The sequence below is a fragment of the Nerophis ophidion genome, linkage group LG20 (assembly GCF_033978795.1).
Source record: "Nerophis ophidion isolate RoL-2023_Sa linkage group LG20, RoL_Noph_v1.0, whole genome shotgun sequence".
In the NCBI taxonomy this organism is placed as follows: Eukaryota; Metazoa; Chordata; class Actinopteri; order Syngnathiformes; family Syngnathidae; genus Nerophis; species Nerophis ophidion.
The window spans coordinates 10447851-10465430 of NC_084630.1; the positions used below are offsets into that span (position 1 = coordinate 10447851).

A 17580-nucleotide genomic window follows, 5' to 3' on the forward strand; every position below is an offset into this window, starting at 1 on the left:
ACCAAACACACACACACACACACACATAGTAAAGATGAATAAAGCATACCCTGACTGGAATCAGTCTACAGTGTCCCAACTCTAAAACTACCACTATGTTCTTCACCAACGCTTCGTATTCTTTGCTTGGACACTTGATTGTCATGATGCCACATGTCTGCCGTTGGCATGTTCAAGTATGCAGAGAAGGTAAGCAGAAGGTTGTTTAATTAGGTACCAGGCAGAATAAAACTAACAGAGGTCTAGCAGGAAATCACAAAGCAACAGAACACTTAAACATTACAATGGGAAATGAACCAACACTGAAGGAGGGCATAAGATGGTACTAAATATAACAAATTTGCCTCACAATACGAAAGTTCTGGGTTTGATCTTTCTGTGTGGAGTTTGCATGTTCTACCTGTGACTGCATGGGTTCCCTCCGGGTACTCCGGCTTCCTCCCACCTCCAAAAACATGCACCTGAGAATAGGTTGATTGGCAACACCAAATTGGCCCTAGTGTATGAATGAGAGTGTGAATGCTGTGTTGGCCCCCGCAATGAGGTGGCGATTTCTCCAGGGTGTACCATGCCTCCCGCCCGAATGCAGCTGAGATAGGCTCTGGCACCCCCAGCGACACCATTAAGGGAGAAAGGGGAGAAAATGGATGGATGGGTAGAAAATGGATAATAGGCTAATAGGGCTATATAAATTAACATTGATTGATTGATTGATAGGCTTCACGGTGGCAGAGGGGTTAGTGCGTCTGCCTCACAATACGAAGTTCCTGCAGTCCTGGGTTCAAATCCAGGCTCGGGATCTTTCTGTGTGGAGTTTGCATGTTCTCCCCGTGAATGCGTGGGTTCCCTCCGGGTACTCCGGCTTCCTCCCACTTCCAAAGACATGCACCTGGGGATAGGTTGATTGGCAACACCAAATTGGCCCTAGTGTATGAATGAGAGTGTGAATGCTGTGTTGGCCCCCGCAATGAGGTGGCGATTTCTCCAGGGTGTACCATGCCTCCCGCCCGAATGCAGCTGAGATAGGCTCTGGCACCCCCAGCGACACCATTAAGGGAGAAAGGGGAGAAAATGGATGGATGGGTAGAAAATGGATAATAGGCTAATAGGGCTATATAAATTAACATTGATTGATTGATTGATAGGCTTCACGGTGGCAGAGGGGTTAGTGCGTCTGCCTCACAATACGAAGTTCCTGCAGTCCTGGGTTCAAATCCAGGCTCGGGATCTTTCTGTGTGGAGTTTGCATGTTCTCCCCGTGAATGCGTGGGTTCCCTCCGGGTACTCCGGCTTCCTCCCACTTCCAAAGACATGCACCTGGGGATAGGTTGATTGGCAACACTAAATTGGCCCTAGTGTGTGAATGTGAGTGTGAATGTTGTCTGTCTATCTGTGTTGGCCCTGCGATGAGGTGGAGACTTGTCCAGGGTGTACCCTGCCTTCCGCCCGATTGTAGCTGAGATAGGCGCCAACGCCCCCTGCAACTCCAAAAGGGAATAAGCGGTAGAAAATGGATGGATGGATGATTGATTGATTGATTGGCCCTGCGATGAGATGGCGACTTGTCCAGGGTGTACGCCGCCTTCCGCCCGATTGTAGCTGAGATAGGCGCCAACGCCCCCTGCAACCCCAAAAAGGAATAAGCGGTAGAAATGGATGGATGGATGATTGATAGATAATAAAATGAGCTCAGAACCACACATCAAAGACAAAACATGAAGTGGCAACTAATATTTCAGTATTGAATAAGGCAAAAGAACAACTGAATGAAAAGTCACTCCATATTCTATACTGTTTATTGGTGAGTTACTGTGTGGAGATATACGGGTCTGAGCTCATACACTTTCAAACTGCAAAAATCATTTATAAAGCAAATAACAACGGACTGCCCAGAAATATACAACAATATTTCTCAATTAAAGAAGAAAAATACAATCTCTGGATTAAACAGAACCTAAAGCATTACTTTGAAATAATTAAATGTATCTGTACATGGGATTAAACTATTGAATGGATTGAGGAAATAATTTAAACATTGTACTAGCACAGTGGTTCTTAACCTGGGTTCGATCGAACCTTATGGGTTCGGTGGGTCGGCCTCAGGGGTTTGGCGGAGGTCAAAACACACCCGACTCATCGTGTAAATACAAACTTCTCCCTATCGGCGTATTACGGATACGGCAACAGCTGACTGATATGCAGGTGTGTAATTTGTTGTGAGGTTATGCACTGTGTTGGTTTTGTTGTTTGAACAAGGTGATGTTCATGCACGGTTCATTTTGAGCACCAGTAAAAAAAACATGGTAACCCTTTAGTATGGGCAAAATATTCACCATTAATTCGTTGCTTATTAACATGCAAATTAGTAACATATTGGCTCTTAACTAGTCATTATTAAGTACTTATTAATGCCTTATTCAGCATGGCCTTATTATAACCCTTACCCTCTAACCCTGACCCTAACAAAATAACTCTAAATTAAGTCTTTATTAGTTAGAATATGTTCCTCTAGTGTCCAAATAACTCTAAATAAGTCTGTGTTACTTAAAATATGTTCCTCATACTAAAGTGTTACCAAAAACATATAACTTTGTCTTGAATTTGAAAAAAAAAATATATATATATATTTTTTCACTAAAGAAGGGTTCGGTGAATGCACATATAAAACTGGTGGTGTTCGGTACCTCCAACAAGGTTTAGAACCACTGGCATGAGCCACTTTATGAAACACTTTAAGCAGATGACGTTTACAAAGTATGCTAAAAAACTTTTAAAGAAAAGTCACTGATATTACTATCATATACTCATTGTGGGCCTGGTGTAGAATATAAATACATTCCTATTTACACTTATGTACACCTTCTGAACTATTTGTCACTTCTAATCTCTCCCTACCAATTCTTTTTTATTCATTTTTATTTCTGTTGCTTACGGCACAAAGGTGGTACTAGACAAGTTCTGCTTCTTTACGTGCCTTTTGGACGGCTGATCACTTGAGCAAAATGTGTGCTTGTGGATTTTGGACATGTTCCCAATAAATTGAATTGAAATTGGATTGATTTGACACTTGATATTTTTTTGGCAATATTTGTCATTAAAAAAAATAATAATCCTATAAAAATCTGGTTTTACAAAAACCACTGTAAATAGTTTACATTATTTAGCATATACTGAGCTATATGGTTCTAATGTGGCTCTACCTTTCCCCCCAGAACATTCCCATCCCGACTTTAAAGGCGTACGCTGAGGCTCTGATCAAGAACACGGTGGTGGAAAGGTTCAGTATCGTTGGGACTCGAAGCAATGACCCAGTTGCATTTGTAAGTAGATATTCCTTTTTTGGCCTCCGAAATATGTAGATATTGTCGGCTATTTTGTTCATTTGGGAGGTTAATTTGACATCGTAACACTTTAGAAACCAAGGAACTATATTTTATAGCTGTTTTTATAGCTGATGTCATGGACACAATTTTGGAGGAAAATGACAGCATTTTGTATCGTCTGATTTTGAGAAAATTTCACATAAGCATTGGTGCTGTCAATAGATAAGAGTTTGTAGCAGATTGTCTTGGGCAATGTTAAAATCGGTATGTACAATACTTTTCCTCAAAAATTACAATTTTAGGCTTCCTGTGTAACAATGTGTAATTTTCTAACTGACATCACTGTTTGTAATGCAATCTAACGATTGTTAGGTCAACCGCCAATTTGTTCAGTTTTTTTTGTTTGTTTCTTTTTTCCACTATATACAGTAGCCACCATTCAAAAAACATGGCTAAACATGCCATATCGTATGTAATGTTTGAACATTCTTAAAAAAAATTTATAAGAAGGACAACAGCCATAGCAGTTCACTTTGTTTTCTTAGAACCCATTTTTTAAAGCTGGTTCTTTTGACAACACCACAAAAAACCTAAACCAAATAAAAAAGAAAATAGTTATACTTTGATAATAGCTAAACTGACATGATCTTTTCGCGAAACTAGCTTAAGTGCCTTTTAGTTTAGTGGTTCTATTGTAACCCAGTGGTTCCCTATACACATGGCTAGCCCACTTTGTACAACTAATCCCCCTTCTGTTTTGTCCTGACTCAAGGCGTTTTTTGTCACTCGGGTGCCAAAGAAAAGAACAAAATGAAGATTAATCATGTGCTCTGTGTTCTGCAGGCACTGGCTGAGATGCTCAAGGTTAACACAACACTAAAGAGCCTGAATGTTGAGTCCAACTTCATAACTGGGACTGGAATCCTGGCTCTCATTGAGTCGCTACAGTTCAACAGAACACTGCTAGAGCTCAAGATTGACAATCAGGTACTCCAGAACCCTCACATAAAAAGTCAGTCCCGCTTATGGTCCACCGTGTTTATTACAGTGGATTTAAGCCTTTATTTGGGACCATTGTGGTTTAGGAACCTTTACATCGTGCCAAACATGCTTTTTTTGTGCGAACCAAGTCTCGGCGTACAATCGCTTCGTTCGTTCAATCATTTATTTTGGATGCTGCTTGAAGTCATCAAGTGGCATTTTGGCGACATCCCTTCCTGTATACGCAGGCTACACCATTTTAAAGAGGCGGAGCCTCTTACGTCACGTCCTGTTTACATCCTGTACACTTGGGCGTGGCCGTTTCGGAGAGCTTCAACAGCGAGCGGCAATTATTTATTTCCACATTTGCTGTACGTTTGGCTGGTCAGAGCTGTGTCAGCTTTTCTTAGAGACCACTTTGTGTAATCAGAAACACTTAAAATGTGTCTAACCCCTCTTACATTTTCGCTGTTAAACTTAGACAACCGCTGTCTGCTAGTATTTTAGCTTGTCATTTTACCTCGCTTGGGGCACCTCAGGATTTTAGCAGCAAACAGGGCTTTGTTCAGCAGCAAGTCTTTAAATGTGATGAGAACAAAAATATGCCAAAGCGGCCCTTTATTACAGCGAAGGAGAACGCACTACCGGGACATAAGCTGATGAAGGATGGCCTCACACTGCTAGTTTGTGCTGACGCTCGCGGTGACTATGTGAAACCACTGCTTGTTTATAACTTCAAAAGTTGTTCAACAATGCCACCAATAGTCGCAAACATTTGGTAAAATAATTTTCCTTTTTTTGTTTTTTATTGTGGCTTCATGGTTAACATTTTGGAGCGCACCAATGAGATGTTTGTGTGTGGTGTGTGTGTTGACATTTAGGCTCCCTGTAATGTGCTGTCTAGGTAAAAAATAGATTGTTGAGCCACTGACTACCCCCTTATGTCAGTTTTACACCCACACACACACACACACACCCACACACACACACACACACACACACACACTCATATATATAAAGATATATAAAGATATACAGTATATATATAAATGTGTGTATATATATATATAAATGTGTGTGTGTGTGTATGTATATATATATATATATGTAAATATATGTATGTATAAATAAATAAATGTGTATAAATGGTATATATATGTATATATATATGTGTGTATGTATATATATATATGTGTATGTATATATATGTATATGTACAATGAATTTATAAATATATATGTATATTTATGTATATATGTGTTTACATATGTATATATAAACATATATGTACACATATATATATATATATATATATCTGTGTGTGTGTACATATATATATATATCTGTGTGTGTGTATATATATATATATATATATGTGTGTGTGTGTGTGTACATACATATAAATGTATGTATGTATTAAATACATACACATCATTTTGAAGCATGAAGATACGCTGCAACCCGTACATAATCACAAAAAAAAAGCACAAAACAGCTCAATTTAAAAAAAGAGAGGGAGACGAAAGTAATGAAGAGAAGGAAAAAATTTACATCGGACAAACAGAAATGCACAAATCCACGTTTGCTAACAGTGGAAGTCAATGCTTATTCGGCACCTGCAGTGAGCAAACTTGTCCAGAAGATGGCGCCATAGCACAAATAATAACCTCTCCGTTTATGTTAGGTTCTTCGCATGTCAAAGTTAAGTATTCCGATTTAAGGGGTGATGCACAAAAATCAGATTTAAAAAATTCAGGGTCCATGTACACAGTAACATTCTAATCCGCATGATGATCAGATTAAATACATTTTTGGCTATTGATTCCTATGGGGAACTCTGTTTCACTATACAAACTTTTTGGTTTACGAATCATGTTCAAGAACCAATTAAGTTCATGAAAAGATGTTCGACTGTATCACTAAAATGTGCCCGCTTAGGTCAAAATCGGCTGAGGGCTTTTCTTGATATTACACGAAGGGATCATCATTTCTATTAAAATAATGCTCACTGTGTGCACTTCACATTGTCAACTTCTTTATAGTTGCTCTCTCTCTCTCTCTCTCTCTCTCTCTCTCGCTCTCTCTCTCGCTCTCTCCAGAGTCAGCCGTTAGGCAACAAGGTGGAGATGGAGATAGCCAGCATGTTGGAGAAAAACACCACAATGTTGAGATTCGGCTACCATTTCACCCAGCAGGGCCCACGCCTCAGAGGCTCCAACGCCATGATGAACAACAATGACCTTGGTGGGCACACACACGCACTCACACACACACACACACACACACACACACACACACACACACACACACACACACACACACACACACACACACACACACACACACACACACTTTTACTCACTAACCAACCATCATATTAAGTCATATGATCAAATATAGTCAACTGCAATCAGGTTGTGCCTTTGTAAAGACAACGAGCATGTCACTGAGCAGAGCACGGACCTTCCTTGAATGTTGTCATTAAGATGTATTTATTGGACTAAAATTCAGTGGTTTCTTCTCACGCCCCAAAAAGTTTTGTATAAATTATTAATTAGGGTTAGGGATAAGAAACACATAAATTGTTTGAATGTAGATTATTGTGAACAATTGATTGAGTTTAGGGCTTCACGGTGGCAGAGGGGTTAGTGCGTCTGCCTCACAATACGAAGGTCCTGCAGTCCTGGGTTCAAATCCAGGCTCGGGATCTTTCTGTGTGGAGTTTGCATGTTCTCCCCGTGAATGTGTGGGTTCCCTCCGGGTACTCCGGCTTCCTCCCACTTCCAAAGACATGCACCTGGGGATAGGTTGATTGGCAACACTAAAATTGGCCCTAGTGTGTGAATGTGAGTGTGAATGTTGTCTGTCTATCTGTGTTGGCCCTGCGATGAGGTGGCGACTTGTCCAGGGTGTACCCTGCCTTCCGCCCGATTGTAGCTGAGATAGGCGCCAGCGCCCCCCGCGACCCTGAACGGGAATAAGCGGCAGAAAAAAGGGGGTGGGGTGGGGTGGGGTGGGGGTGATTGAGTTTAAACGAATGCACCGCTCAGCTACAACCAGCAGGGGATGCTGTTTACCCAGTCTGTAAAAAAAAAAACACTGACATCAGCTATTAAAATATTCACTAGGATTTTTAATACTGTAATGTTTATAATTGTTGTCTCAAAGTGCATTGTGATGAGAGGTGTTTAGAATATTCTGAGCATGTCTTACTGCTTAAAATGTGTATACCAATGCTTAGTTATGTACACTATTGTGGCCCTTGTTATATTTCTAAAGCCTGCGTTTTTGATAGTTTGTAATGTCAAAGAATGTACCTTAAATTGCGGATGAAATTGAAAGATTATATGTTACTCGTAGGGATTGAACGATTCATTTAAACAATGATTCGATTTGAGTCATAATGTGATGTTGCCCTTACGATTTACTAACAATTTTAGTTTCTTTAAAATGATACAATCCGAAACGATTCAGTGAGTTGAAATCGATTCAGTAACTTCATAGCAAAAAAAAATAAAAAATCAACCTGTGTGACTGTGAAATAAATAGCATGCTGGACACTATAAGTGTTCCTGTTATTTCTTGTAAGGGAATTAGGTACAAATGAAATATTAATGCAAGCAAACAATATAACAACAATTAAAAGCCAATGCATTCACATCTTATTTGAATAAAGTGCAACCAACCCTTTAGGTTGAATTAATAAGAGGAAACACTTTTTGGTCTTATTTTCAAAATTCAAGGTTTTTTTTAGTAAAGTAGAGTAATCAACATTTTAACAGTTGATTTACCTGTTACTTTTTGCTGATGTTTTCAGCATAAAATAGTACAATATTAATAAAATAAACAAAGTGCAACCAACATTCCTCCAGGTTGAATTAAAAGTAGATTTACCTGAGAATTTCAATGCAACTAAGTAATTTCAGGTTAAAAGAGCAGTGGTTTGACCTGCTACTACTCTCACTTTAGAAAAGTCACAATGAATGCAAACGCCACAACACAAAAACATAAAGCCATAACGTAACAACTCAAAGTTAAAACACGACAATACATTGACGCAACAAAAGTGACAGCGGACACGTTTGGGCAACAAGCCACAATGACTGAGGAGTAAAGTTGAAAACGGTGTAATGAACAAAGTTTTTCAGTTATAAATAGCTTTTTTTTTTAGTTTTCCAATAACACTAATATACTATGTTCAGTACACTGTTTTTAACCTTCTGCCTCAGCTTGATCCGTCCCTGTAACTTGCAACACTCTCACTTCCGTTGTGTCCGCCGTTACAGTTGACTTGGGGCTTTATATTATTGTTTTGTGGTGTTGGTATTTGTTGTGGCTTTTGTAATCGTGCTGTAGCTGAAAGTTGTTGTGTGGTCGCTTTATGATATTGTTTTGTAGCATTTGCATTTTTTATGACCTTTCTGAAAAACCGTACATATCCACCATATTTGTTTCGATGACTGATTGCATCGAAATTAAAGTAATCTTTAATTTACTATCATTAAAATGTCCAATATTCATATAAAGTCTGCTGTTCTTAAATCCAATGTTTTGTTATTTCTAGTATGGATAGACTTAACATATATCCGTTTAAAACAATGTTGGCTCGATACCTATCTTCTTGAAGGCCAACTTGCCGAGCACGGTTTGAAGTGGTTGATTCTTAGAAATATATATATTCATATATATATATATATATATATATATATATACATACATTTATATTAATATACATTAATATACTGTGTCATTTAATCGTTACACCCCCTAATCGCTGGTACACAGGCTTTAAGAATCGACACTTTTTTTCAAATCATTTTAGGTCAGTACTTGTTTAAACGACCCCACTGGTTGTGTAAGAATTGTACATTTGGCAGTGTTAGTTGTGACACGCTCCAAGGCCATCACTTTATCTCTCGATTACACATTTTGCTTTGATCAAACTCTTAACAGAAGAATCAGAGTGATGTCCTCAGCTTCTATCTTAGTGCCGTCTGACAGCTGAGACGGACTAAAACCTTTGTAAATTATGACATCAGCTCTAAAACCAGAACAGAGTGCATGGAAGAGGACTGACCTCATTGCCCATAAGCACTTGAAGTAAACGTTGCATCAACTGGAGTTGGATAATTTATGTGAAGAACTGTTTTTGTGTGTGTTTTCGTATAGTGAGAGCTTACGTCAATAGTTTTTTTCAACAATTTTCTTGACAGGCTTGATGAAACTGTTACTCCAAACTCAACCACTAGGGAGAACAATCATACTCTGATTGTGCTCGAATCAAGCTGCATAATGTTATGAGTTAGGAAAAAAACAAACTATATTTAACAGCCCATCCAACAGTGCATTTAGGTAAAATAATGTATTGAAGGAAAATCTTTCCAGACCACTGTTTTATTGCCTGTTAATGTGGTTTAAAAAAATCCATATTTCATTTACATAACTACCTCCTCTCGTTTTGAAGCCCGTGTTGTCAGGTCAGAGTCTGATGGCTCCTTCACCCTCACTTTGTCCGTCCCTGAGCTGGAACGGGCCTTTGGGAAAAAGTTCAAGTCAAAGACTAAGTAAACATCATATGGCCATTCAGTCTCACTCTGTTATCTTTCACTTATGGTCCACTTGTCTACTGAAACGCTGCCACCTCCTCTCAAAGCTTCTCTTGCGCTCCTTTCAACATCCTCTGTGTTCTCTTCAGGTTGCCTACTATAGTATCCTTCAGCTTTAACCTCAGAACAGAAATACGTGGTTACAACTATATGGATGAGCATCCTTGATCTTAAAATTGTTATGTAGAAATCAAGATGTTTTGATAGTTTCATCAAACCCTACTTTTAAACGTTTCAACATACTAGAGCTGACACGATTAGTCGACATTGTGAGGCACATGCACTAACCCCTATTCCACAGTACTTCCCCGACCTTACACTTTAGAAACACATTTCTCAAGTCAATGACTATAGAAAGAATTCCTGAAAGTATAGTCCTGATTTCACATCAACAATAACAGGAAGTCGTCTTCAAGACTACCCTTTTCACTGAGGATGCATTCATGTTGACAAATATGTATTCTAGTAAATTAGTCTAAAATGTACAGGTGTCCATAGAGGTATATTAAAGGCCTACTGAAATGAGATGTTCTTATTTAAACGGGGATAGCAGGTCCATTCTATGTGTCATACTTGATCATTTTGCGATATTGCCATATTTTTGCTGAAAGGATTTAGTAGAGAACATCGACAATAAAGTTCGCAACTTTTGGTCGCTAATAAAAGAGCCTTTCCTTTACTGGATGTGCGCGTGACGTAACTGGTTGTAGAGCTCCTCACTTCCTCACATTGTTTACAATCATAGCCACCAGCAGCTAGAGCGATTCGGACCGAGAAAGTGGCTATTTCCCTATTAATTAGAGCGAGGATGAAAGATTCGGGGATGAGGATAATGAGTGAAGGACTAGAAAAAGAAAAAAAAAGGCGAGAGCAGTGAGAGCGATTCAGATGTTATTAGACACATTTACTAGGATAATTCTGGAAAATCCCTTATCTGCTTATTGTGTTACTAGTGTTTTAGTGAGAATATATGGTACCTGAAAGTCGGAGGGGTGTGGCCATAGGTGTGGTGACTGCCAGTGTCTCCGGTGAGAGGAGGTAATAGTCCGCAGCTGCAGGAGGACGCAAGCTCCGCTCATAACTACGGTAAGAGCCGACCTATTATCACACTTTTCTCACCGAAACCTTCCGGTTGACATGTGGTCAGGAACCATGTCCGCTTGACCGCTCTGTTCCATAGTAAAGCTTCACCTTCGGTAATTTTAAACAAGGAAACGCCGGCTGTGTTTGTGTGGATAAAGGCGGCCGCAATACACCGCTTCCCACCTCCATTGTTCTACTTTGACTTCTCCATTATTAATTGAACACATTGCAAAAGATTCAGCACCACAGATGTTCAGAATACTGTGTAATTATGCTTGGATCGGGCTGGAAAAAAAGGTCCGCTACAACCGGTGACGTCAAACGCACGCGTCATCGTACGCGCAATCATACCGCGACGTTTTCAACACGACACTTCGCGGGAAATTTAAAATTGCAATTTAGTAAACTAAAAAGGCCGTATTGGCATGTGTTGCAATGTTAATATTTCATCATTGATATATAAACTATCAGACTGCGTGGTCGGTAGTAGTGCGTTTCAGTAGGCCTTCAATTTAAGATATAATCAGTCAAAAATGATTTACTGAAAGCGCGGACTAACTTTATGGAGCCCAGCGCCATTCAGTCGGCCAGTTAATTGAAATGTACGAATCCAACCTCACGTCAAATGCATTTTGATGCCGCTCTTCAAAATGTGTTATTCAAAGTCTAGTCTTTGCATTTCAATTTGAGAATACGTGTAACACCTTATCAATCAACAGTCAATAATGAGGAAATTACTCTAATTGCTGCAGCACATTGATGACTTCTTTATTGAATATGTTCATGCTAACAAATCAATTAACCACTCTGAACATTCCTTCTTTCGATCAAGGCTTCATTAAGAAGTTACGAACAATCACCAATGACAGAGAACATATGATAGAATCATTATTCTCCCTCAGTTTCATGTTGATGAAGGATTATTTGATCCGATCATCGCGGTTAGCAAAACCAAACAGTTGAGAAACACATTTCTCGAGTCAACGACTATAGAATGGATCCCTGGATGTGTAGGCTTAGTTTTATAACAAGTGATAACAGAAAATAATCTTCTACACTGCTACAGTATGGATACTGTAGCAGGATATAAAGTTAAAGTACCAATGATTGTCACACACACAGTTAGGTGTGGCAAAATTATTCTCTGCATTTGACCCATCACCCTTGATCCCCCCCTTTGAGGTGAGGGGAGCAGTGAGCAGCAGCGATGGCCACGCCAGGGAATCATTTTTGGTGATTTAACCCACTATTCCAACCCTTGATGCTGAGTGCCAAGCAAAGGGGTAATGGGTCCCATTTTTATAGTACATGGTATGACTCGGCCGGGGTTTGAACTCACAACCTACTGATCTCAGGGCGGACACTCTTATACCTATGTTGACATCATCATTAAAAAAATTATTCCTCAATGGGAAAACTAAAATGTTACTTCAGAATGTATCGATTCCAAGACTTCTCATTACAGGTTGAAAGTGCTTTAAACTAAGAGCAAAACCACAGGAACCGAGAGTCAAGTAGATACATATCTAACTGTTGTAAAGTTAAAAGTTAAAGTACCAATGAGTGTGGCGAAATTATTCTCTGCATTTGACCCATCACCCTTGATCACCCCCTGGGAGGTGAGGGGAGCAGTGGGCAGCAGCGGTGCCGCGCCCGGGAATCATTTATGATGATTTAACCCCCAATTCCAACCCTTAATGCTGAGTGCCAAGCAGGGAGGTAACGGGTCCCATTGTTATAGTCTTTGGTATGACAAGATATATTTGAACTCACGACTTACCGATCTCAGGGCGGGACACTCTAAGCACAGTGATGACTTGCTTATTAAAACGTGTTCATGCTGACAAGTCAATCAAAAGAGATTCCTTCCTTTGAAGTTTTATCAAGAAGCAAAGACCAATCATAACCCTTCTATGTCAGCTTCATGTTCAGAAAGAAACATCAAATTTCATCATCATGGTTAGCAACACCTTACGCTTTATAAACAAATTTCTCAAGACAATAAATTTAGAATTTATCTCTAAAAGTATAGTCTTGATTTTATAACAATTGCTGAAAGGAAGTCATCTTCAAGACTACTATTTTCACACAGAGGATGTACTTACGTTAATGGATACACATTTTACCGTTTTGAATTCAGAAACTGATATAATTAAAATAAATGTCCTTTCCCCCCAATGAAGACTCAACAGCATCGGTCAATCAACCAAAGACCTAAACAGACAAACACTCACATGAATCCAATCAATCACACTCTCACTAATTTCCATAACATGTGAGTCACATCGTTTACGAAGTGCATTAATATATTGAAAGTATATAAGAATGCTGACACCAAAGGATAAGCATCAGATGAAATACCAGCAGATGGGGAACATATGATAGAATCATTACTTTGTTTAACATATGTTTTTAGAAAGTGATACATACGGTCTTCTTAATGGTTGGTGAGACAATTTTAACAAAAACAATTCTCAAGTCTGCAGAAATGATCCTTGTGTGTATGCTCTTAATGTATTCATGACAGGAAGTCATACATGACTGTTTTCACTCAGGATACTTTCTCTCATTTCAATCCAAGTTCACGGGTGGTAAACAAGTGGAAGGTGATTTACCGTCATCACATGTACCCGAAATTTCTCTTTCCGCTACTGCAATTCTGCTTTTTTTTCTCACATATGAAAAAAATTTAACTTTTCCTCAGCTATGTGAGCAACATGTCTTGTTGTTTTTTTTCCGGTTTCCTCTCAAATGCTGCATTTTATGTAGAAGTCATGCTAGTACAGGGTTCTTATTGGTGCTTTTTAGGTCTTCAAAAGTACTTAAAGATATATCTATTGATGTTCTAATTGGATTTGCAGGAAATTTAATCGATAGCAACTATACTGTTTGATGTGACTTAGACGACGTTACGCCTCTCATCCAAGTAGGCTTCATCAGTTTATGCTCTAGACTTATATTGGTCAGAAACATCCTTGCCCAGGCACACCCTCCTAGTGTTGGAGTATCAATAGTCTAACACCAACCGCTAGACTCGATCTGACCCAATCTAAGTTTATAAGCATGAGCTGATGAAGCTTACTTCGTTGAGAGGCAAAACGTCTTCACCAAACAGTGCAGTTGTGACAGATTGAATGCCCCGAGAATACTTTAAAGTTACAAAAGTACGTTTAAGGTATCAAATTGGCCTTGGGAAAATGGTCTGAACCCTGTAGTAGTAGCATTCACAATCATTTAAAGGGAAATTGCACTTTTTAAAATGTTTCCTACCGTTGACAGTCATTGTGAGAGACAAGAAAACAGAAGGTTTTGTTTTTTTTGCCTTGTTACATGTAAACATTCGCTCCTTCTTGGTGGCTAACAATGCAGCTAATGGGAGCAATCAATTCCACCTCTAAATGACTTTAAAAATGCGTTCAAAAACAATACTTCATTTACATTCCCTAACCTGTATTATAACCAAACTGTAGCAACATTATTGTAAGAGTGAACACTGACGAATTATTTTACTAGCATAGTAACACATTGGCATGCTTCGGTATTATCCGTAAAAGCTTACTACGGCAAAAGATAAGCTACCTTCTACGTCAGCACAAAACACATTTGAGTTTGTAATGCACAACACAATGCGATAGGACACCAATCAGGTACTGACTAAAAAAACATGAACAATCATATTACAGTATCTGTAAAGTATTAGCCCACATTTCATGTTTTGTTTCTACACAGCTAGCCAGACAGCGTATGTCATCTGTCATGACACGCAAATAACGTGCTGCATGTATCATGATCAATATTAAGTGTGATTCACTCGATGTCCAGCTGGCCAGGGACGTTTTTTTATGGTTTATTTTGGTAATCACTCCATTTATGTTAAAATAGCTTGGCTTCAAATTCCACATTTTCTAGCTTCAAGTCTCTTTCACCTCACTCTCTCGGCTTCCGCCTGCTCCAACGATTCACTCTTCTTCGTGCTTGCTTTTAGAAGCAGTAGTTCATCCTCCGTATACTCAGCTTCAAAAAGATGAGGTTGTGAATCCTCATTTGTCCAAGAATAGTCATCTTTGTTGTTTGTTACCAAATCCGCCATGATTAGGAGACACACACGTCTTTGTTTTAGGAAGTAGAAACACACTATTGTTGCTGGAAGTTGGTAGTGTGCTGCTATGGAAACAGAAATACACGCGCTCAAGAATTGATTGATTGATTGAAACTTTTATTAGTAGATTGCACAGTACAGTACATATTCCGTACAATTGACCACTAAATGGTAACACCCGAATACGTTTTTCAACTTGTTTAAGTCGGGGTCCACGTTAATCAATTCATGGTGTAGTTAATTAATAGTTAATTAGTTCCGGCAATGATTCAAATAACCAAAATACAGTATATATTGAACATATTGCACATTGTTATAAACATGTCTGTTACTACATAATATATAGACTTGCAGTGTGTATAGAAAACGTTGATGGCCGCATTTTCCAAGTGTTTTTTATTATCTTTAAAATAATTGGAAAAAAAGGACGTATGTTCTTGTCTCTAATAATGATTGTGAACCATAGGCAAAATCCCCCAAAAACTGCAGTTCCCCTTAAGTATTTTATTTTGCTTGTTTTCTGTCCCTGTTCCTTCTCTGTCCTTCCTGTTCCTGTCATCTGGTTCTCGTCCTCTTATATGCCGTCTCTCCATCCACAGTGAGAAAGAGAAGGCTTGAAGGAGGACCCATCCTCCCCAAGTGTCGGACAAATGTGTAGAAACCGCCCCCGACCCTCCATCACCCTCCTGTTTTTGTTTTTTTGCCTTCCACCTGCCATTTAGAAAAATAATAATAATAATAAAAAAAAACACTTCCCTACAGCCTCTACAGACCGCCTTGAACATCATCTCTTGGTTATGCACGTGCAATTCAGGGTTCCAAGAAAATACTTTTTGGACTTTTTAAGAAGGTGGATAGTAAAGGATGAAAGCAGTATCCAAGCGTGCATCCAATGCATGCAAAAAGAGATGGTTCGTTTTTTTAATCAATCAAAGTTTATTTATATAGCCCTTATTCACAAGTGTCTCAAAGGGCTGCACAAGCCACAACATCACCCTTGGCTCAGATCCCACATCAGGGCAAGAAAAAACTCAACCCAATGGGTTTTTGAATGTTTATGTGCTGGGAAGGAAACTAACGGCACAGTGCTGCCATCTAGCGTCCTTTACTAGCAACTGCAGTGCCTTGACTCCTTGTTTGTGATTGATGACGGCTTTACATTTTGAACAGTTACATTTGGCAATCTGTGTTTCTACTGTTGTGTTGAATTATCATTATTAGTCGTATGATTGTTTTGCTGTAAATGACGTGTTCTGATGTCGTTCTTCACATCTTTCTGCAAGTTTTACACTGTTTGTCCCTTCCATAGCCAAAACCAAAGTGTCAGACTGTAAGATATTTAGTTTATGACATCCAAGATTTATGCCGTTTCTTATAGGCACCCAACAGTAACAAATATATGGCGCTTATTTGCCACGTCACCAAAAATTTGGACGGTTTGGCAGATCATTTAACATAAATTCACCTGCACTGATTTGGTTTTAGTATCAACATTGCGCAGCCTCCGTCCTTCAATGTTCTCCATGTGGCCCTCGCTGTATTCATTTTGGCCATTTCTAGCTCTATATGTAACATTTAAAGTCCCACTGATAGTCTCACACACACACACACACAAAGTGTGGTGAAATGACCCTCTGTATTTGACCTATCCCTTTGTTCTACCCCCTGGGAGGTGAGGGGAGCAGTGAGCAGCAGTGATGGCCGCGCTCAGGAATCATTTTGGTGATTAAACCCCCAATTCCAACTCTTACAGTCAGGGTACCCACACAATACATTAGGGGTGTTAATTCACAACTAAAATCCAAGCCAAAAGTTTGCACACACCTTCTCAATGTGTTTTCTGTATTTTCATGACTATTTACATTGTAGAATGTCACTGAATGCATCAAAACTATGAATGAACACATGTGTAGTTATGTACTTAACCAAAAAAAAAAAAAGGTGAAATAACTGAAAACATGTTTTTACATTTTGACTGGCCTGTATGTTTTTTGATGGCTAGTAATAATTTCATAATAATAACTACAGATAATTAATAATATTAAACTAAATAATAATAATAGGAATAGGTTATTATAATGGAAAAATTCATAATAATGTACTGTTGACAAAATATTTTTAGATTATTTAACATGTCATAAGTGACACAAAACCCTATTTCTTATTAATGATTGCCTCTTACAAACACACACTTATGTATATATACATATATATATATATATATATATATGTATGTATGTATGTACTAGAGATGTGCGGTTTGCGGTCTCATCCGCGGAGTCGGGCGGGTGACATGACGAAAAAATTGATTTTAATTACATTCGGGCAGGTGGCGGTTGAATCATCCGGAAATATTTGATATACATGGTTTTGGGATCGGTATTCTTTGCCATTCAAAGAGCCATTTAAGACCCGCGGCACTAAGCCAATAAGTCAATAGGAGACGCTAATATTCTCTAGAATGACTGCCGGCAGTCACACAGATAAT

The 17580-nt window shown here is 38.9% G+C and overlaps 1 protein-coding gene, 1 long non-coding RNA gene, 1 other non-coding gene and 1 pseudogene across 4 annotated transcripts in view; 1 reads left to right on the top strand and 3 right to left on the bottom strand.

The window, feature by feature from the left end:
* Positions 1–17580, top strand: part of tmod1 (tropomodulin 1) — a 60422-nt gene that overhangs the window by 39740 nt on the left and 3102 nt on the right. Inside the window, exons 8-12 of one of the 2 annotated variants that reach the window (XM_061880429.1) lie at positions 3213–3320; positions 4167–4310; positions 6404–6548; positions 9769–9868; positions 15692–17580. The exon at positions 15692–17580 is cut by the window's right edge and continues 3102 nt beyond it. In XM_061880429.1, the coding sequence (XP_061736413.1) occupies positions 3213–3320; positions 4167–4310; positions 6404–6548; positions 9769–9868; positions 15692–15710 (516 nt within the window). In that variant the 3' untranslated portion in view covers positions 15711–17580. The remainder of the gene's footprint in view (positions 1–3212; positions 3321–4166; positions 4311–6403; positions 6549–9768; positions 9869–15691) is intronic. The other variant, XM_061880430.1, reaches the window with a different exon arrangement.
* LOC133538713 (uncharacterized) overlaps positions 56–17580 on the bottom strand; it is a 29277-nt gene continuing 11752 nt past the window's right edge. The window contains exons 3-4 of the long non-coding RNA XR_009803089.1: positions 9752–9838; positions 56–1621 (exon numbers count right to left, since the gene is read on the bottom strand). This is a non-coding gene — a long non-coding RNA (uncharacterized LOC133538713). The remainder of the gene's footprint in view (positions 1622–9751; positions 9839–17580) is intronic.
* LOC133539309 (small nucleolar RNA U3) lies at positions 11795–12011 on the bottom strand. Its single transcript, XR_009803270.1, has one exon. It is a non-coding gene; the product is annotated as a small nucleolar RNA U3 (small nucleolar RNA).
* On the bottom strand, positions 12841–13029 carry LOC133539313 (small nucleolar RNA U3; annotated as a pseudogene).